The sequence below is a fragment of the Danaus plexippus genome, chromosome Z (assembly GCF_018135715.1).
Source record: "Danaus plexippus chromosome Z, MEX_DaPlex, whole genome shotgun sequence".
Lineage (NCBI taxonomy): Eukaryota > Metazoa > Arthropoda > Insecta > Lepidoptera > Nymphalidae > Danaus > Danaus plexippus.
In genome coordinates this window covers 9,822,314-9,845,344 of record NC_083559.1, presented here as the reverse complement: position 1 = coordinate 9,845,344, position 23,031 = coordinate 9,822,314, and the positions used below count along the sequence as shown (strand labels likewise).

The following is a 23,031-nucleotide window of genomic DNA, read 5'->3' as shown; positions in this document are numbered from 1 at the left end:
AGCTAAAAATGTCGGGTGCAGAAGGAAACGGGAGACCACTTCACTATGATCCAATGAGAGTCATTATGTATTTCAGATATGATGTGGGAGGCGTATGCTTAAAATACCTTGAACTGCTAAACGCACAAATGCCTCTGCTCTCAACTTTCAATCAAAACTCGGCTGTCCACTTTATTTCGTCAACGCCTATTGACATACTTTGGCCATATTATGCGAAGAGGAGGTGAAAACCAGGAGAAATTAGTCATAGTGGGTAAGATAGAGGGCTGAGCAAGTTAAGGAAGCCATCTCCTCAAAAACTTTTTACCAGGCTGTGGGGGCAACAGCGTACCAGAAGAAATAGTGTCAGATTTTTCGTTGCGGGATGCCATATGACCACGATCCTCAGTTATGAGGGACCGACAAGAGAGCAAACAAAAAGAAATAACCACAAACCAATGATCAATAGGTTTTGTGAGAGAAGGGACTAGGGCTACAAAATCAAACGTCAAGCCTTACTCTATCATTAAAGCGGCTTCGGATTGGACTGTAATGATGGAAATGTATGCGAAGCAATATAAAATCCCTGAGGACATTTGTGCGTCAGCGTCCAAACCAGACATATTTTTATATTCGCAAATTTTAAAGCGCGTTGTGATAATAGAGCTCACGGTTCCTTGGGAAACCAACATTTTCAAAGACCATGCCATCAAGGTCAACAAGTGTTACGAGCTCACTAAGAATAGGTTCATTGTAAATTTGTACGCCGTAAAAGTAGGAGCGAGAGGTGTTACAGCCAAATCTCTCTATTACCTACTCAAATACTTATGCCCGTCAAGAACTAAATGAAATAACATCAGTTCATTCTTGGAACGTGCGTCGAAGGCTCTTGGAAAGCACTAGTAGTTTCGTTACAAATTTGGTTAGGTAGAAAGAGGAGCTTGGCCAGTGGCGGTGAGCGTTTAACCCGCGTCAAATAGGGCCCCCCTTAAACCTATACCAGTAAATCTATGGAATGCTGAGAGTTTTCGTCTCTATACATACATTATAAACATTTTGTTTTACCACTGTGATATTAATTTTTAATATATTATGAATATTTCTTAAAATATCCTTCTAAATTTTAGACCTAAACATCCGCAAAACTATATTTATGGATGTGAACGATCTTACTTCCTACGTAGACATCGAGTTGAGTTAAAAATTGGTTATTTATATTCAAACTGAAACAGAGCTTCCAAAACGATCTGCAAAGTTATTCTTACAAAAGAAATAGTTCAGTAATAATATTTGTTGTCCTAATATAAAAAAAAAATCTTAACGCATTAGGAGACATTGATAAATTATTTTTTCCATAGTTTATTTTCTAGAAGCCCTAATCAATCCACTTTCGAATATTTATTTTTTAACTATAATCAACTTTAGTACAAAATTTCAACACTAAAAACAATAAATTAAAATAGTATATTAAAAGTATGCTTAATTAAAAAAGGTTAACAGCTCTTTTACTTTATTTTCTTTAAATTCACAAAATTTAACAAATTGACTTAACTTGAAATACAAAAAGTAATTGGGACCTTGCAAATAAAATTTTTGCTTCGTTTGATACAGAAGTATGAGCTAAAAGAAACTGAATTAGTTTTTAAATTATTTATAACAAAGAAAATTCGAAACGAAATTTAGAAAGTAAAGTGCATGAATTATCGGTAGAACTTTGAAAACATAAAACTTAATTAAACACGTTTTTTTTTCAAGGGTTTTGATATACCTATTTGTCAGTATTGATTAACATTAAAAAATGTACAATGTTAAAGAATAAAATGAATTCTAAACTAGTATGTAACTAAAATTACATAGAATTTTACACTATACATATAGACAATTTATACATTGAATCCAATTTTCCATTTGTTTTATTCACTGTTATATTTTACAAGTTACTATGTCTATCTTGACAAAGCTAAACGACTATTTGCCTTCATTTTACTACAGTACACTTGATCGAATGGGTCTTATTGAGAATACAGTTTGAATTCTACTCTATGTCTATACGGTATGGATTCCTTGCAGAAATCCAAAGGCGTTTCTGATCCATTTCCGTATAAAATAGAATGCTTCTTCTATTGTACAATATCCTCTTATTTGCTTTTCCGCATGAATTCCTCGTACATCTGTGTATATAAATGTATATGCGAATATATACCCTTTCCTTATGCAGATGTTCTTGAATGGTCCTAACTTTGGCAAGTTAACAAAGAATCGCTCAACTATTTGAAATTTATAAATTTTGACTGTACTTAAAAAGTTTAATAGATATACACGATACAGGCCTTGCCTAGTGTGGACGAAAACGTCGTAAATTAAATAAATAAATAAAATAAAATAGCTGTGGATTGCTAGTCACTATTCATCTAAAAAGTAAAAAAGAACATGGAATATAAAGAGGTTGTAATTGAGCGACTTGCCGATTGCCCGTTATTTGGGACATAGTTATTGAATCCATTAAATGAGATAACGAGTTTATTTAAAATCAATTCAAGGATTTGGTTTTGCTTTACCAAATATCGTTAATACAAAGTTGTAAGGATAAAGATTTTATCTGAATCTGAATTTTAAGAATGATGTGAAATTCTGAATAGTTATCCAAAATTCTACCTTACTTCGGAACCGTGTTTGACATGCAAAGGTCAAATTACCACCTCTCAGGAATATATAATATAAAATATTGGTTGTTGTGCTTTCAAAAAATTTTGTTTAATTTCATTTCTAAATATATATGTTTTTGTTTATGGACTTCAACTCTGTGCTAAGATAAACTAGTGTTATATCAACTAGTGTCGGTTTTTATACATACAAAATACATATTATTTAAGAAGTAAAGTCAATAATAGTCTTTAACGTATTAACTCAGAATGCAAGAAGTGCAGACATAAGTAAATACTGGCCGCCTGAAAGGCTATATTGTTCAGAAATTGCTTCATAACCGTTTAATTACTTCTATTTCTTTTTGACCGGTCGCCAAGCAATTTCCTATGTGAACGAGATATCGACGTCCCGAGTTTATAGCTAATTTTATTTCCTAATCAACTGATTGTAGCTCCGTCAATATAATTGTGGGCGCCACAACGCTTTAATTGAAAATACCAAATTTATTTCCTGATAAAATTAATTGATTTTTCATTTTATAATTTTTGGGACAATTTTATTATAATATTCATAATTTATAATAGAAATTTCAAAATATAATATAATTTTTAAAAAGTAATTGGTTTCCGTAATTATAATATGTAAAAGTCCTTAGTTCAATCTCAAGTCCTTAGATGAGATAATAACAATAGTGACCTTGCTGCACGTTTTTTAGTTATAAAAATATTTCTGAACAATACATATTGCGCAAGCTTGAAACATGATTCTTCATATTTGAAATGGGGTCATAATGAAACAAAGATTTCTCGCAAAAACATCTTTTGCCTCTATGCATGTCTGCAGTTCTATACTAATGAAGGTGCACTGTAGTAATCCACGATGTTTTTACTCGTCATCTGCGAATTTTTCATTAATATATAAATTAATTTTATAAAAAAATCTGTTTTTAAAAATTACTTCATTACAACGGCTTAACACAGCACTAACTAAAACGGTCTAGTGCAGTCACTCATCCACCTCCTATTCCTCCTAACCGCTTCCTCAAAACAAAACGGAAAACAATATTAATTGAAAAAGAATACAAGAGGTGTAGCGTCATCACCTTTTTCGACAATGTTATTTTACTAACAATACTTATTTTGTTGTAAAAAATTTAAGATAACATTTTTACATTGTGTACACAAAATAATGAGGTATTCAAAATCTTTGTTATATATGTTTATTTGAAAAATGCAATTAGAGCACTTAACTAGAAAATAGATACAACAATGATTTGCTTGGCTAAGTATTTCTAGGTCCATTCTTAAATGTTAAAAACCATAAAGTTTGGTTTTATAAACAACAATGTGGGTTGCACACATTTGTTTTCCGAACATAAATAACTTCCACGCTTTATTCTTTTAAAATGATAAATGGTCACGAAAGTGTTACAGATACAGGCGTTGCAACTGTTTTTCATGTAAATAAATTTTCTTGGTTAATCTATAATAGTGTGTTATCTAGAAAACTGAATATAATTTTATCTGCTTAAGCCCAACACCTCCACATAGACCAGACGAGTAGTAGTATGTAACACGAATGCAGTCCCCGAATGGTCTACGATTGCAGACCCCGATGGCACGCTGCCAGCGTACTCGGTCGATTCCAGAAGCGACGTGCCTTGTGACCTTATTTAAAATTTACACATTTGTTATAATGCTTTTTAATGATGCTTGTTAAATGTCCTTTTAAACGTCTTTACTTCAAAAATTTTGCTATCTAAATTATTTTATCCGTATAGGCTTTTTCTACTTTACGAAATTGTTAAAAAAAAACTGGTTTTTGAATTTGAAATGAAATTTGGGTGATCTTGCTCATGCTTCAAGCTAGTAGCTGCTTCTATTGTTTCATAGGTTATTAAATCAATTTATTAAGTTCACATGTTTCACATTTTATATTAACATTCTATTTTATTATTCGGTGTTGAAGAGCTTATTAACCAGATGTGAATAATTTTGATAATATAAAAGGTATCAATATGTCGAATTAATATTTAAGAAGTGGATGTGGGAGACCGGTTACTTATAATTTAAGAAGTAATGGATTATTTAAAATTTTTGTTACAATAATTCTGTATAGGATTCCATAGACTAAAATCTATATGAGAAAGAAGGATAAAAAAGGTATGATATAAAAATGAACTCATGATTCAACGGCGTGCGGATCCGAGTTCGATCCGATATTTCAAACCTATTCTACCTCTGAAAGATATTACTTTTAGGCTGACAGCTCTATAAACATGGAGTATTTTAATACAATTTACTTCTTAGGCGTAATCTGTTTTTGTCAAGGTCGTTATTTATTAGCACTTTACATTTGACTTATATTATAAATGCGAGACTATGTGTTTGTGTGTGACTGTGTTTTTCAATTGCACAAAACACAACCCTGATTCAAATGAAGCTTCGTTTGCATGTGACATAGACTTCCTTTTAGTCTTCAAATACCGTATATCCTAGAATTACTTATAAAATAAGTAAGGAGTTACCAAAAACTTTTGATTTTTTTTTAAGAACGTATGCGTCAATTCTTAGAAAAAGAGGCAGCATTTATAACCAGACTTAAAAAAAAATATAAAATTACGTACGTTGTTCACTCTCCAAAGTAGTGAAACAGATATGGATGAATTATAATTCAAGTTCATGTAGTTACAGGAGAAAGGAGAGACTACGTTACATAACATCATACAAACTAAAAAACAGCTCTTTATAACATTTCTATTCTAACAATTTAAATAATATTAATATTTAAGTGTCTAAATCAGATTTGGACGAACCTTTTGTACAATCACAGTTATTTAATATATAAATATATAATTTTAGTTCAACACATTTGTAATAAAACCTTCATCATATTGTATATACTTTATTCGGATAACTAAATTTCATTTCTGTATTGACTTATGTTACATGTGATTGTGTATATTATTTAGACCACATCCGTCCAGTTTTGGAATCAAAAGTCACTAAAACCCTCACACTCATTCATACCTTTAATATTTCAAAACTGTCAAATTAGAAACTCTAGCGAGTCTGTGTATATAACAAAGATCCTTTTTTCAATTACACAGAATTTGAATGAACATATACAATGAAATGTACAAAGATAATAATTGTTTTCTATTATTACGCTTGGTTAAAACTACTCTCTTAAATATATTGGGATATAAAGAGTTTGTTTTTCGAAACTTCCAAGACTTCTCACTACTATTTTTATCAAAACAACTAGAGTAAATCATAAATAACAGATACATCATACTCTGGATATGACAAACGTTGTACCGGCGTCTGCTGCTTCCGAAAAGCCGTAACCCAAAATCTTGGATTTAGCAAACGCTATACAAAATTTATGTTTTGTTAACCTTGCGTTAATTATATTATTAATTATATTTCATTACTGCAGTGAGGACAGTTTTTCTGTGTTAAGTGTGCTTTGCGTGTTTAATGTTAAAAAAAAATATCAAAACTAATTTCAATGGAATTTTTAACAAAAATGAAATGGTACGTTACTATTGATTTTAATAGATTTTTTATAATAGACCCTGTGCTACTAAAATAATGATTTTTCACCATATATAAATATATATATATATAAAACAAATAACATATATTTTCACTTTTCGTGAATTATCTCTTACCGAATTTGAAGAGTTTCCTTTCTCATTTTTAATATTAAATGGAACTAGTATAAAACTATCGAACATATTTACTACATAAATTAAACCAGGGATAATGGTATTTTTCTTTTCCTATATTTATTTTTATTTGCAACATCCTCGCCAGGATCATCAATTCTATTTGTTATTCAGTCGGGCGTCCTGTTTGAATAATTGCCTCAATACAAATCTAAGATATAAAGGCCATTCTTAAAGTTCGCGTTTCGTTGTATGTTACGAATTATTTCAGATCAATGAAAAGTTTTGGTGTCAGAAGCTGTTGTCATTTGTGGTTCGCAATTAGTTTAAATAAGCTAAAAATACAAAGGGTTTGACTTCCTTTTTGTTTAGTGCTGCGAACAAGTTTTCCTTTTCATTATTAAGACTTCAACCTCGACCGAATTGTTCTTATGTTGAGAGTACTTGTTTCGTTACTGACGGACTAAAGCTAAAATGTTTTATTATTATTACATTAATATACTTTCGGTGAATGTAGGTAATATACAGCTAAAAAGCGAAAGAGTACAGTTAAGCTACATTAAATACTCTCAATGAAATAAAAACTGTTTTTCGTTAGACTTGTGTATTTTATTCTTCTAAATTATACCCGTCGTTTCAATTACTTTTCAGCAACCGTGATAACGTTTTTTCATTTCAATCACATTTATCTCATCTGCTGGTGATATTAAAACTCTCAATTCCTGTTGGTATTTCATTACAATAAATAAATAGGGTGGCAATATTGTTAAACCAATGTCCGCGACTGTAATAAGAGAAGAAGGCAAGCTGTGACCCAAATAAATATACCTTTGTAATAAAAAAAAATATGTTAATTTAGTATAATAAAATGGAGTTCCCTACAGCTTGCTGGCGATCGACAGCATGGACGATATAGAGTTGAAGAGCATCCAACTACAATTCCCGCGACGGTTCAGTGACGGAGCCTGTCAGGAGGTGCGAGTGCACACCGACCGTGGGGATATCATGGTGGCGGTGCGCGGGGAACGCACCAAGCCCGCTATACTGACTTACCACGACATGGGGCTCAATTGTAAGTACACCAACTTTTTATTGGTCATATTTGTTAGTAAAATTAATAAAAGTTTAATTTATGTCAATAAAAATACCGCAATTACCCTACGTGGTTATCTCATCGCAGATAACAGATAACGTTCATGGCGAATACAAAATTAATATTTTTCTTTACATTTGTTTCCATTTTAGTTTACTTACTTATGTCCCGAATGTAAGTTATTTTTTAAAGTGACTATATTTCCTCACATTTTTTTTCATAACAGTAAGGTTCGCGTTATTATTTTAATGTCTTATATACCAGTAATTTTTCATAAACATTTAATTTTTATAATGTAAATGAGCTACCACATCTATCCATAAAAAAATATTGTGGTCTGTCCGTCCGTCATTTTTGTGGTTCGGTTACAAAATTACATAATTTCCAAAATAAAAGACAAAAATATTCCAGAAATATTATTAATTTTAGTGAAAATAAAACTCTCGAACATTCAAAACTTTTCAAGCGTTTTATTTCAAGTGAATGTTTCTTATTTCTTCAGCATTTATCATTAAATTATAGTTCTATTACTGTAAAACACATCAAGCCTCGACTGCAACTTACGCTACTTATACATGTACAATGTACATACTTTTATTTTATTTTAAGGTCCACCCATACAGTACTGGATGCCTTTATGTAATAATGCGATACTATTATTATTTCTCATTAAATTTGTTTACTTTTAGAAATTTACATTATCAAGAATCTTTTAAGTCTATTATAATGAAAGAAGCTTATCAAATATAACTTGAATTTCTAAGACGTCATATTTATACTTATTTAATCTACGAAAACATTACAATCAAATATAGAATTCATTTTCTCAAACATTCCTCATGCTTTACATTGGACTGACGTTTGTATCAATTTCAGTCAATTACAACTATATTATTTATTGGCAGTCTTGAAGTACTTTGCTCGACAATGTGTTCTACATAATTTATTAGCGACCTTTGTATCTAGGTTATTTTGTAGCTGACATTTGATTTTTTATAAACTATCGGTTTAGAAAATTGTTGGTTAAACTAAAATCTTTAAACCCTTTTATGCTAATAAAATATTTCTAGAAAAGATTTTCTAGTCTCGCCTTTGTAAATAAAAATATTCTGTAAAGTATGTATTGTGAGTTGTTTGGTGTGAGCTTCAGATCAAATCTCCCGATTTCGATACTGGGAATATTTTTAAAAAGAGTTTAAAAGATATCGTCAAAGCTTTCCTTTGGTATTTCCATAAATTGTTACATTTTTATGGAACAGATCTGATTTACTAGTTCTCTAACTTTCTGGACAAATGAAACATAATATTATATATACGAAAAAATATTATGCTAAATCCGGAAAATATCAAAAACGATTTTACCAAAAAATTAAATTTTTAATGTTACTTTGACAGCGAAAGGTAAAACTGTACTATAGTATGATTCCAGCTTACCCCACTCGAGCACGCGCCATTATGCATAACCTGAACTCCATTTTGTATAATTTGATCCATGATGACGCTAGTTTACATAATTACTCCTTTACAACGTAGGGAGGGCACTTCATCTTATATTCCTGAACCGTTGACATTTGTCCGCTGTCTCCATTACAAAACCTTTTCAAGATTTCTTGTGATTTTATGATTTTATGCGTGACATTTATGCGCGATAATATTTGCAAATGAAAATTTTCAAAAATTGCAATAGACTCTAAAGAAAAATAATGAAATTAATACTAAATGTAAATTTCTAGAACAATATCTTTCCGTCGTCGATATTAAAACGAAATAATGGACTTGTGTCTAAAAAGAAATAATTTCTTCATTATAATATTTGAAGTTAAATTCGAAAAGCTATCATTATTATTAAATTATTAACATCATAACACATTCAGCATAACATATATGCATGTAACAATATTTCAAAATAAATATGAGGCTATATCACAGGTTATCGCCAAGGAACTTTGTTGTTAATAACTGCACCTTCGCTTTTTGGCAAACTGCTTGGAGTACCTCATTAGGGCAAATTTATATTCATTTTGTTTAATCTTTATCTTTTGTATTTAACATTTCCCTGTAATTTTAATGTTATATCTATCATGCTGTAAATTTTGTCTTACTTTCCAGAGGAAGAAAAACAGTGATTTTTAATATTACAAAAATTGGAGAAGTTTTTTAACGTATCCAATTTCATTTCTTTTTACAATTAAAGTACTATAAAAGTTATTTTGATGTATGTTTATTTAAACTCGATTTGCATTAATATTGGTTATTGTGTCTTAAATTAAAGTATCTAATTGTAAGTACTTTTGCTATATCCCACCCAGTAATAAATGAAAAAAAAAAAGATAAACCTACGTTTATACGTTCTTGATATTTTCTAAGGTACTTTGTTTGCAACCAACGAAGATAATTAAGGAAAAACCTTTCGGTCGTCGCCTTATTATTACCTTGCAACTTTTCTAAAGTGTTATTGTCTTTGTATTACAGAAATAATCACATGATAACGATTCTTTAATTATCGTGGCAGTGTGTCGTTGCACATGACCTTACTCTACTGTTCATCTATCTTACAATTTTCTTCCGTCTCGTTCCGTTGTTAAAGTTTTAATTTAAACTTCAATAAAACAGTAAACCTCGTAAATTTATAATCGGCATATATATTGATACAAATGTGTAATATAAAATAAAAATTTTAGAGTTTACATATATACTGTTATGCAAATTTAGCTTCTGGATCCTATTATAAGAACAAAGTTGGTGTGAAATTTTAGACTACGTTATGTTCTACAAAAAATTGTATCACATTTATTCAAGGAAAAACAGCGATATAATAAATTCTGTCCTCATTTTCGTACTCATACCTTTCCAAGTCACCTGTCAGATTATAAATTGGCGCGGATTTGTAAATGATTATTATCGTTAAAGGTGTTTTATTTTAATTATTTAATCTTGACGGTTTTAATAAGATTCTCATATATACATATATATACAATACTTTCGCTATTATAAACGGAAAACATATCTGCTTGGATAACTAAACAAATCCTCTCCTGAGATATAAGGTATTCATTATATGACAATTATATGAAATAAAACTATTAGACTGCCGAAGTTTTAAAATATATGAAAAATTTCATTGTCACATTGTAATTCTTTTTCATGAAGGCACTAAATTGCCTACTTTGGAATTTTTTATAATTAAAATTATTACAACGAAGGCAACGAAACAGCCTTTGGTGTATTTCTTTGTATCAGATTGCGGGAATTATTACATTTTTTAATACCGTATAGTCTGAATGAAAGTCGCTTCAGAATTGATATTCAAATATAATGCCATAGACAACTAATAATTAATAAAAAAAATAAATAAAAAAAAAATCTACAGCACTTAATATTTGAACAGAGTTGCTCGTGATATGACTTTACAAATGATTATAAGGGTATTGTGATGATTAAAATGTTGTAGTCAGGAACCGGTGCCTGATCATTTTAACAGATGTACAACAACCTCTGACGCTTTTTTTACTTTATAATTTACTAAAATTGCCCCTCAGTGAGTTGAATAACCTGCAATTTCTCATTTATTTGTGAATGTCCTAAATGATAATGTGTTTTAATTTCATATTAATAAATATATTTAACAGTATCTATATTTTTAATATATATATAAACCAATAAATGCATAAAAGAGGTATATTATAAAAAGTATGAAAAATTCTCAAAATTCCTTTTATATTACTGACGGTAAGTTCAACTCACGTTTTCCCTTTATTTTTCTTCATAACGACTTCCTTAAAGCTAAAAGATTTTTTTTCAACAAACTTAAAAATAGAACGTAAAATCAGGTGAATGAATTTTCGTGAATAACTTTGGTTAAAAAATGTTTAGGATACATTCATAAAATATTTATGAATCGTAATATAATATCTGTGATACACGAATTTTGAACTGAAATCAAATAGTTTTGTGGAAAATTTAATAAAATACAAAATTTCATGTTATACGAAATAAAATTTTCACACAGTTACCACAATTGGATGTACATTTAATAATGTTTTGAAAATGAAAGAGAAATTAATGCGGTTCAAATATTCATTTGTTATAAAATTAATATCGAACTTTTTGAAAAACCGCTTTTATACAATATATTAAAAGAAAATTTTTGTTTAAAATTCATCTATATTTTAAGTTCTTAAAATATATATATATATTGAAATTCATGTAATTCTTTCCTAAGTATGGAATAAACATTTTGTCTAGTATATGGAGAAAGATTCCAAACTAAATAAGAATAATTAAGACATAGATATTCTAAATGTATGTTCAAATGAAAATATAAGGTGAGTTCCCGCGAGGTCCTTTAAAAAAAAACCTCATCCAATATTTACAAAAATGCTATCCTAATATTACGCATTTCGACGACAAAAATAATTTTAATCTAATACCAGACCGGCTTATCCCTTAAATACGCAAATAAAAGCTAAATCTTATTATTTTCTATATAATAACCTACGTTAAACGTGAACCATAAATATTAAAATGGTAATAAATAAATGGTAATAAACGTAGTCAAAAAATATATACCATAAAAATAATTATAGTGCTGTAATATCGTAGCTTCATTAAAAATCATTAGGTGCATACTGGCTTTGTCTGTTATACAATTTATTACAATTAAATACAAGTAACGATCGACTTCAGTGCAGTGCCAAGCGATATGAAAATCAGGGCTCAGCCAAACCGTCAGAAAAAAAAATTATAACATCCGGTCGCTTTTTCCTATTATAGCAGCATAATTGAATTTGCAAATGTGCTTCGTATTAGTAAAAATATAGGTATTTGGCTTGCAGAAAATGTCAAATTATCATTTCTCCATGGTAACGAATGGTCACTCATAAATAATTATATCCACAAAAAAAATTGTAAAAAAAAATCATACCAGCGATTAATAACTGTTATTACTGGTAAATGCTGTATAAAATGGTACAAAAGGCTAAAAAAAAAATGTTATTTGCCTCCTCCAATTGGTTTAATTTGGTAATAACATAATGAGATCTAAGACTTTCGCGAGTTTTATTCATTTAAATGAAACTAATATGTTTGGGATATACTACGCGTGCTTTATTTTTTTGTTAGAACTACACACTCCCGACGTTTCGGTTACTTTTCAGCAACCGTGATCACGGGCAGACGAGATGTGAATGTCTGTGAGTTGACTTAGTTATTTGTTATTAATTAGTCATTATAGTTGAATATTAGTTTCATTTAAATGATAATAACTTATTTATAGGGATGTCATTAGATTATTCTTTCGTAGAAATTAAAATAAAAACCGCTTACAAAGTTTTGTTCCGAAAAATTGTTGAAATTTTCTTTTTTCTCGTGTATGTTATGACTCGCCTTAAAATTCGCGAAGTTAAATTTATTTATAAACACGAAAATTATACGTATGAATTTAGTAAAACTCCTTTTCCCAGGTAAAAAAACCTTTAAAAAGTGTCAGACTTGAAACGAAGCATAAAATATAAGTGTATTGTATTACATGAAACATATTTTTCTCTTTCCTTATTTTAATGTCGCAGATTTCCAAAACTAGGAGGGATAATAATTTTTGTTCAAGAAATGTAACCTTTTTACCTCTATTTTATGGTTTTAGAATGAAATTTACGTTGATTTATTGTCCATGTCCTTCACTTTATACAGAGTGTTACTTTTATTGCAAACGGAAATATTTAATAAAACAAAAAAAAGACTACACAAGGAATGAACTATACAAATTATAAATTAATATATTTTGTATTTCTACTTTGACTTTCGTATATTTTTTATTTATATGCCTATTGTTATAATAATTTATTTCACAGTATCAATATACCTTATCACATTAATTGTTTACGGAATTAGAAAAAAGTGACAAAAGTGTGAAAAAGTGAAAAAAGTTACAAATTAAGTACTATAAAAAATATTCAGATAATTTTATTTTAGATTTTTGTTCTCACTATAAAGTACATCATAGAATATTACATTAAATGGAAAATAAAAATAAAAACATCAAATTGAAATTGTATTGAATTTTAAATGGCAATGACCACTCGACGATTATTATTTATCATTGCATTTTAAGTCGCGGCGTCGCAGTTCAGGTAAACCTTTTAAGAGCTCTGAAAGTTTTTATATCTGACATCTGTTTAAAATGAATTCCTTTTGATTTTCCGAGCTACGTTTTTAAATTTCATAATGTGAAGTATTTAATAAAGAGCTCAAAAGTCTATTTTGTATATGAATAAAATTAAAGTCATTAGTTTAAAATCATTTTCACACAATTTTGTATTATATAAATCTTCAGAAGCACAGTAATTTTACGCATTACTTAGAATTAAATGTTTATATTACATGTAAATATGGAGAAATTAAACCATAACAGTATAAAGATGAAAATGAAGCTTTCTATGATATCAATTTAGATATAATTATTATTTTTAATAGTATTTTAAAGTGCGTTATACGCCCATTGTCCTTTGAATAAGAATTTCAATAGTTCCATGTAAATTTAACGTTCAGTGACGCTTCTACCTCAATCGGGGCTTCGTTTGCATATTTTCACTTTGTTATAGGATATTTCGATACATACCTTTGAATACCAAACACTTTCGTCTTTTTAATAACATTATAAATATGCAGTCAGATATGAAAATTGGTTTTTACACGTCAAATAATCTAATTTCATAAATGTTCCTTTTTTTGCTCTAACCAAATGCAGGTAACATTTTTATAAATTTATTACTGTTTATATATGTCGTATATAAATATGTATACATTTTCCAAAAAATTAAACCTACTGAATAATTTTTTTAACTCAAATTAATTATAATTTTATTATAATATCCCAGGCAGAGAGTTTAATCTTTGGCTAATAGTATTATGTTCGAACAACGTAAAAAAGTGATGAATAATAATTTCAAAGTGAAGCAGTTAGTTCTTATATCTTTAAAACGAAGCTTTTACAAGGCTTGGAGTATATTTAAAATTAACTTTCATTTTGTCATTTCTAGCAAGAGAAAATCCTTAATAAGATTATATAAGCGCACGCTCTTGAGTGCTTTCTCAAACGTTCGCAGCTTATCCTTTAACTACGTGAACGTCACAGTGACTGCACCCTAACACAGAGTTAAACAAGCGGTACTGGCATCTCTATATCATGCGTGAGCGAGCTTTGTAATCCGTTTATCAGATGGACTTCGTCTGTCCTTTGACGGGATATGGAATAAATTTACAAACGTATTTATTATATGCAATTCCTTAAAGGTCTCGGTTATAACTATGTATAATAGACAAAACGTAAAAAAATGTTATGTTAAACCTACTTCATAAAAATAATTTATCAATTAGGCAACTAAACAAAATATATGTGTTCGTATATGACGCTATAGTTGCAACGGTTGTCAATGCTAGAACTTACTTCAATATAATCTTCTTTACACTTCGCTAAACTTCTTAGTAATTAAATTTCCATAATGGTTCCATTCAACCATAACCGGAGAAGTCGTATGTGTCGCTTATACATATATGTTATATATGTATTGGGTGATTATTACAATGGAAAATCGAATTAATTCGAAATTAATTATTATAACCAAACGTGTATTTAAGGTGCAACGGTTAAAAGTAACATGATTATACATTTTCATTAAAAAATAATCAATTCTCTGTACTTTAATAACAAAATTAACAATACATCCATAAATTTTTAATCTCACGTATATGATTTTGATCCCTTTTTTTTTTCATCGTTGTTTTTATCCATAAGCCTGTAAAAACTCAGACCTGCAACGAAATAAAGGTTAAAAAAGTTTATATTCAAAAATGAATATATGAGATGGTTCCATAAAAAAAAATGAACAAATATCAATTCGTAGAAACGTTGTATGTTACAACTTTTTTTTTAATCCTGTTTTTTTTTTTCATTTTGTACATTTGTTAGATTGTTTTGTTAATTTATTCATCTATTCATTAGACGTTTCGCAGCAAGTCGAAATTAATTTTGTTTAGTGCTGTCTATGTTGCAATTGGTACTTTTAAAATTCGTCGTACTTAGTGAAGAGCGTGCTACGGTCAACGAACCCTGTAGTAAGGTATATAATAAAAACTATAATATTGTTATAAATTCAATATTAATAATTATACTTTATTTGTAATATACAACAATAAAAGTTAAGTATACATCATCTATTAACATATAATAAATATCACAATATTTCCTCCACCGTAATTGTAGAAGGTGGTACTACTTATACAAACTGCATCATATATTCATCAAGGCCTTGTTTGGATCGCAATTTATTCTTAATAGATAGCCCATACTTTATTTCCAGCAAAAGTCTACTTATTGTACATAAATTTATAAAAGTACTAATAACTTTTTATATACCACTACCTGAAGCCTACTTAATAGATTTAATCGATAAATATTGCATGATCTATTATTAACATTCTTTGTAGTGTTTAATGCTTAACAAATTAAAAATATAAACCTTCATAATGTTACTTATAAAAAGTGATTTTAATTTGTTTAATCAGATGTAACACTTTCGCCAGTATTCATTTCATTGATTTATTTATTCGAATTCAAATATTTTAAAAACTAATTTCACACAAAAAATCTAACAAAAACGAAAATAGAAAATAATATAACCTCCTTGATACAATTCACTCGCTATCTGCTTCAATGAAGTATTTAAATTTTCATAAGAATAAGGATACAATTAATTCAATTTGAAATTGGAATGTCGTTAATTTAATATATTCCAGGATGATCTTATAGGGAATATGTAAAATCTATTCAAATACAGCGTATAAGCTGTTCTCGATCGAACCGTTTACTGCAATTTAAATTGACAGTTATTGATACAGAGGACAAATTGAAACTTCAATATTGATATGCAGAAAACTATTAACCAACGTCTTACTATAATTTCATGATTTTATAATAATATTTTTATACATTCTCAACCAATACTGTATTCCAGTACTGTACCAGTGGACGTTGGCAATAAACACAACAATAGCAAAGTAAACGTTAAGCCGATAAACTTGTTATTTGCGGATCGTTTAAAACGCGATACAAAAGCGATTTCCAATTATTTGCACGTCGTTTGATTCCATCAAGCTCACAATTCAGTTGTGCCCTGAACCACATTGGTCTCACGGATTAATGGTGCACCATTTTAACAAACTTTCATGTAATATGAAGAACAAACGAACCATAACCGTACGTACTACAACACAGTTTAGATAGACATTAACTTAATAATAAAAGGCTAGTTAAAATAAACTTCTATTAAAGCTTGTAATCAACAAGCATTCCTCATTAACTTACATTTCTAACACCAATTCATAAATATTACTCTTTTAACCTTACACTTCTTATTTATTTTTAAAAAAGTGACATCAAAGACGCCTTTCTTTTTGCGTCCTCTTTTCTGTGTCTCTATTTCACTGTTCATTTCTTGTATATTTAAAAAAAAATAACTTTGTATCTTTTATTACTATTTATATATACGTAAGATTATTTTTAGTGAATGATTCGTATCATAAAGCGAAACGATCTTTAGATAGTAAATTATTATAAGAGACTGAAACTATGTTTTAATTATAGCCTCTAATTAAAAGTCGCGCCTGGGGTTGGATCCTCAGAGACACTTCAAGTTTATTTGAAGTGTGTTTAGGGTCGACATCCTTTAACTTAAATGTGTTTAAATAAATTAACGTAAAAGCATACCTTTTCATAACTTTATTGGTGTTATATCTCGTTAAATTAAAAGGTAAAGCCAATAATAAAAAAAAACTATTTTGATACAACATTTACTTTAGAATCGTTACTTGATTATGACTATCGCAGTATTAAAATTTCTATGAGCTGTATCGACTTTGTAATGTTTTTCTGATGTACGGTACATACCCTTTTTTATATAAATTATTTACTGCTATTATTCCTTAAGTATAGCAACTATATCCAACCGGTCAGTATTGAAGTTGGAGTCTGTTTACAATTACAGGGTTATGACTTATCGAAATTGATTCAATCTCAATGGTTGACCCATTGTAACAAAAAATTATTTTACTGTAATTTTTTAAAATGGTATTGTATAAGACGTAAAATTAATTCTTACTGAAGATTTAAGGTTGAATGTATATTCCGCTCTATTTTATCCGTCGTAAGTTGATTGGTCTATGTTATCTTGTTTTTCAAAACTAAAAAAAATCGATATGTATAATATTGATGCCTACGCTTGCGTGTAATATTTATGCAATATGTATTTTATTATGGGAACTACATAAAAAAATACCTCACATCTACTAAAGATTGATCGAAGGTCTAACGACAAAATTTTTCTCGTTATATGTTAACAAAATAAAATTGTCAAGTAAAATTATTTCACTACATTCACGGTATGCTCACGTCAACTTTTGATGTATATCAGCTCTCCCAGTCTCAATATAAAGAATCAACATTCCGCAGATGTCTCGTGACGTAACTATCCCGAGCACGATATACGTTTTTCTTATACGTATGTACATTCAAGTATATTTACTATATCGTTCTATAACTAATTCTCTTTTTGAAATGGATTTATTTTTGCATTCCATTTTCATACTGATTCTTTTCAACTTCTGTTTTTTAAATTTTTTAGGTTTCATGATCAAGCTTGTTGGAAGCACGATGTGAGACAAAAGGACCGAAATCTCTTAAAAGATTCTTCATGTTATTCTCTAATGCACATTGGTTTCGAATCTCCTTCGGTTTTTATTTTTATTTTTGCTTATCGTGTACCTATTCTAACAATATAAAATCTTTTATTTTTTTTACATACTTGTTACAACGTTCTTTTCTAAATTTATGAGAAAAATACCTTGGTTTTCAATTACACATTGCTATCACCTAACTATATAACACTTACATACAAGTATTCAGCCGGTGACGCTGTCACAGCCATCGAGGCTAACAGCTATAGTCAAGTCGCAACTAAAAAATATCACCAAACTATTGCGTCATACAAAATAAAACCAAAAATCTATAAAACTCTCATATAAAACAATGTCATCTAATGAAAGCAAATAGTTAATAGCCTAATATCGTGTTGTCATCAAATAATCCCACAACACACAGATTATTTGGTTCGAGAATACATAATCTCTACAATACCATATAGGTACAATAAGTATATGAGTATAATATTTGAGTCAATTATGACTTTCACATTTTAGCAAATAAAAATATTAATAATTGTTTATTAAAAAGATTACGAGTCATTACTATATAAAGATAAAGATAAAGCTAATAAAAAACCGTAAACTATAAGATGAAAGTAAATCATTCCACTGTAATATTACAAAAAAAAAACCTTTGAAGAATAAACCGCAAATCCTCAGTTAAAATTTGAATGTTTTACTTGAAACGTATATTTGTCAGCAGTAGTTTATAAGACCTGTCTAATTCGAGGAAACTGACTCCAGTTAAAGGCCGTGTATAAAGTAGAGTTGTCGTGGTTTACTTTGAGCAATTATCATCACTAATTGTGAGATAATTAAGTCTAGGCTGTTAGCTTCGAGATATATGATAACGCGATTCTTAACTTAGGAACATAGGAACTATTTTAAAAATTTGGTTTAAACGCATATTCTCTATACCGTAATATTTCATATAACGGATAGTACGTTCTAAAAAAATATTCAAAAAAAGTCGTTCACTGACTTTAAATAAGACAATGTTTTAAAATTTAACGTGATGTCTGATAAAATGGGTGGGACTGGAAATAATTGTACAATTGCTATTTTATATAAGCCAAAAAAATACTTTTAACTTTTAAACATAAACAACAAAACATTTAAATCCTTAATATCATAATATATAAATATAACGATTTATAAAATTACAAATAAGTCGTAGATACTAATCTCCAAAGTCAATAAGTGTTGATTTGAAATCAGTAGATCTTTTGTGAAAGCGATTAAACTTTGCTGAAAACTTATCAAACTGACCGATCTCAATAAAAACCAGCTTAAATTTTTCACAATCCCAGTTCCGGGTGACATTTAATACCTCACTGCCACTGTTCAAGACAATGGCAGTAAGGTATTAAATTTCACTTCGAAACAAAATCTGGAAGATCCAACTAGCGTACCTTGTAAGAAACATATTCGGTTATCAAATTCATGTTATGATCGACATTTTTTAAGGTTCCTTTTTTTTTTTGAATTCTCATTAAGCCCATATTTACATACTTCCATATAAAGCCCCAGTTTTAATATTAGAATTTTCCTTTATCTACATCATATAATCCGTCGTTGAATGTATCCGAAAAGTTAATTCGATACTAATCCGAGTGCTCACTCTTATAGGTTCTCAAAAAACTCATTCAAAATGTTTTGTCGAACGCTTCAGTGAAAGCTTAGTGTACTAAAGCGAGCTGGTTTTTAATAATTTAAGCATCAGACCGTCTTACGCTATTCAAATATTTATGCTTTCTTTACCCGACTATGCTATAAATTTTATTGATACCGTAAATAGAAACAAGACAGTGGTATATTTTTATATAATGACATGTATATAAAACTATATCGATAGGTATAGGAATATCTGGAATCCTCAACTGCATAGACTAATTTACAATCTTTGTCTTTGAAAATTATTTCTGAACGAACAAGGAACACCTGTCTGTGTTTAATCCGCTTGTTTAAAGGGGATTTAGAAACTTTTAAATCCGTGAGTACAGAAGCTCAACAGTATATTAAATATGAAAATGTATTTAAACTTATCCATTACACAGCCAGTTATTTATTGGTCGTTCATAATATAAATTAATAAAGAGCCAGCAGCTGTTACTACCAATATTATTTATTAACAAAAGATTTATTTTGACACGTTAAAATTTTAATTAATTAGTTTAAAAGTTTCCGTGATTCTGAATCCAAAAATTTCGTTTATCCTATTACGTAATTTTTTGAAAAAAAATTGTTAAGAAATTGTATTACTTTTAAGATTTTGTTACCTTAGATAAAAGACAGAACTCAAAATTTATGGGAAAAAAGTCGATTTATTTTTTTCGTCAGACAAAACGATCTGCAATCTACAATTTATATTATTTAAGCAAAACGTCAACACTGTGATGTTTCCAGATTTTGTCACGTTCACGACCTTTATAAATACCTATTAAAGAATACGCTGACGACGTGTATATCAAGTTTATCGGTTACAAGCCTTTATTATAAACTAGCTGTTGCCCGCGGCTCCGCCCGCGTGTTGGTCTCTTTTCGAATAACCATATATACATACATCAAACTTAAAATTCATCATAACTTCTTTTTCTCTTAACCGATTTTGACGAAACAAAGTTTTGACTCCTAATTATATGTAATCCAACTTTGAAAATCGCGTTCAAAGCCGTTGAGTAGTTTTAAGTTATAACGTACCAGACAGACGGACAGACAAAAATTAGAAAAAATTTTTTTTTGGTTTCTATGACTCTTCTTTAATTGCCTCCTATCATTTTATGGAAAAATATTTAATGCACAGACATTCGATTTTTACTGTCTTATTATATATGTATTGATGATACTTTACTATCCTATTCTTACATAATTTACATAGGACCAAAGAATATTAATATTAATAGGTTATTGTAAGTAAACGGGGCATTAAAAATATCATTCAAATATCGTTACATAGAGTTGTTATAACAGCATATTATAATGACGAATATATTTCAAATTCAGTTTTAATTTACGTATAAAAACTGCTGTATGTATAAGCGGATATTGGAATTGGTAACAATTTTTTGTGGACCAGGGACCGACATCGAAATAACTTCTGAATTTTTTCTATCTGCTCGTGAAATAGTTCTACAACTCAATTAAAAATATCATTTTAAAATTTTATGTAAACTAGATCACAAAAGTTTTTTAATTTTAAACACATAATTTTTTGACAACTTTGGGTAATTTGATATAGATGAGCAATAGAAACAAACAAGTAAAGATTAAACATCGGTTTTGTTACTTTTATTCGAAAGACAGTTTTATTTTATTGGCACATAATAAATTGACGAGGAACTACTCTCACGGTTACTTAAAATGCTATGGTTTGTTCCTCGATAATACTCGAACAAAGTTATCGTCGAGAGCAGGTTATCATTTGTGTATTAAACCATTGTTCAGAGAGCTGAACTAATTTGTGACAATATGGTCAAATTTATGCCCGCGAAATTGCTTAGCGATTTAACTTGCAAAAGGCTCCAGTTGTTAATTTAACCCGCAATGCGAATATGTCCTTGCATAAATTTACTTGTATGTACATGTGGCATATTATTTTAAATAAATGCATATAAGTTTATAATAAGGTACACCTATGTAAAGAAAGAAAATAGATATAGGACGCTAAATCATAGATTGTAAGGCGTATGAATGTCTCCAGATACCAGCTTCCAACCATTCTTCAACTACGTGGACATGAGAGCGTTGTTGGAGAATTTCTGCGTTCTGCACGTAAATGCGCCAGGCCAGGAAGAGGGGGCGCCCACGCTGCCTGACGAGTAAGTACTCTTTCTTATATATTTTAAGGGAAACGTTCCAACTATAAGTTAGTTCATTCAAACATATGCTCACAGTTAATAACATATGTATATAATGACTAACTATATTTGTATGATTCAGACATGTATATGTATGAGGTAGACATTCTCATCTCGTCTGCTCGTGATCAGGGTTGCTGCAATGTAATCGAAACGTCGGGAGTGTGTAGCTTTTAAAAATAATAAAATGACACGTAGTAATCCGAAAATATTAGTTTCATTTTCTTTGGAATTATTAAAATAAATCTTCAAAAACGCTTAACCGGCCTCTCGATCCTATTGAAGGTTTCTGAATAGAACCCAATTATTGCCGTTGTCGAGAGTTATAGAGAAAGAAGAAGAATCATATTTCTTTAACTATAAAAAAATAACATTTAATATAGTATTCATGATATAGCTATCATATAAAGGACAATAATTTTTTTAAATTTAATTTACCTTAGGAATTTATAATAAAACTAGAATTGGTTTCGTTATAAAAATAATTACTCTTTAAAATCTAAATATATTATAATATTTTGAAGAAATATATGTTTTAGTAAAATATTTCGACGTTATTGTATTTGCAACTACGTCGGAATATGGCTTTGGAATTTTTGAAATTTGATGCACGAACAAATTAGAATTACTGGGCGGAGGTTGTCAAAATACGTTGAATTTATTCATTACAATTCACAAAAAAATACATGTATAAAGCTAGAAAGGGAGGAATATTCCATATTTTCCGATAACATACATCACATACGATATCCGATAACATACATCCGTGAAAACAAAGAATGTGATGATTAAGAAAAATTCCACTGTTATTGTTAGTAAGTCCAATACACTTTTGTTATTTTTCAAGCATTATCTCGGAAGCGATGATTTGAACTGTAAAGTAATTGATGTAGATACACTTCAATAATCTGTCGCTTGAATATTTCAAACACGCGTCGTTCGTTGATTGGAAACGCGAATTAATCGCGTCTAAAACAACGGCAATCGACTACATGATTTGCATTTAATAAACCAGTGAGGTTTGCATA

The 23,031-nt window shown here is 29.3% G+C and overlaps 1 protein-coding gene across 5 annotated transcripts in view; it reads left to right on the top strand.

Annotated features, from left to right (window-relative positions):
* LOC116778063 (protein NDRG3) overlaps nucleotides 1–23,031 on the top strand; it is a 55,168-nt gene that overhangs the window by 8,429 nt on the left and 23,708 nt on the right. For all 5 annotated transcript variants that reach the window (XM_032671919.2, XM_032671916.2, XM_032671922.2 and 2 more), the window contains 2 exons: nucleotides 7,183–7,370; nucleotides 21,847–21,964. In XM_032671919.2, the coding sequence (XP_032527810.1) occupies nucleotides 7,183–7,370; nucleotides 21,847–21,964 (306 nt within the window). The remainder of the gene's footprint in view (nucleotides 1–7,182; nucleotides 7,371–21,846; nucleotides 21,965–23,031) is intronic.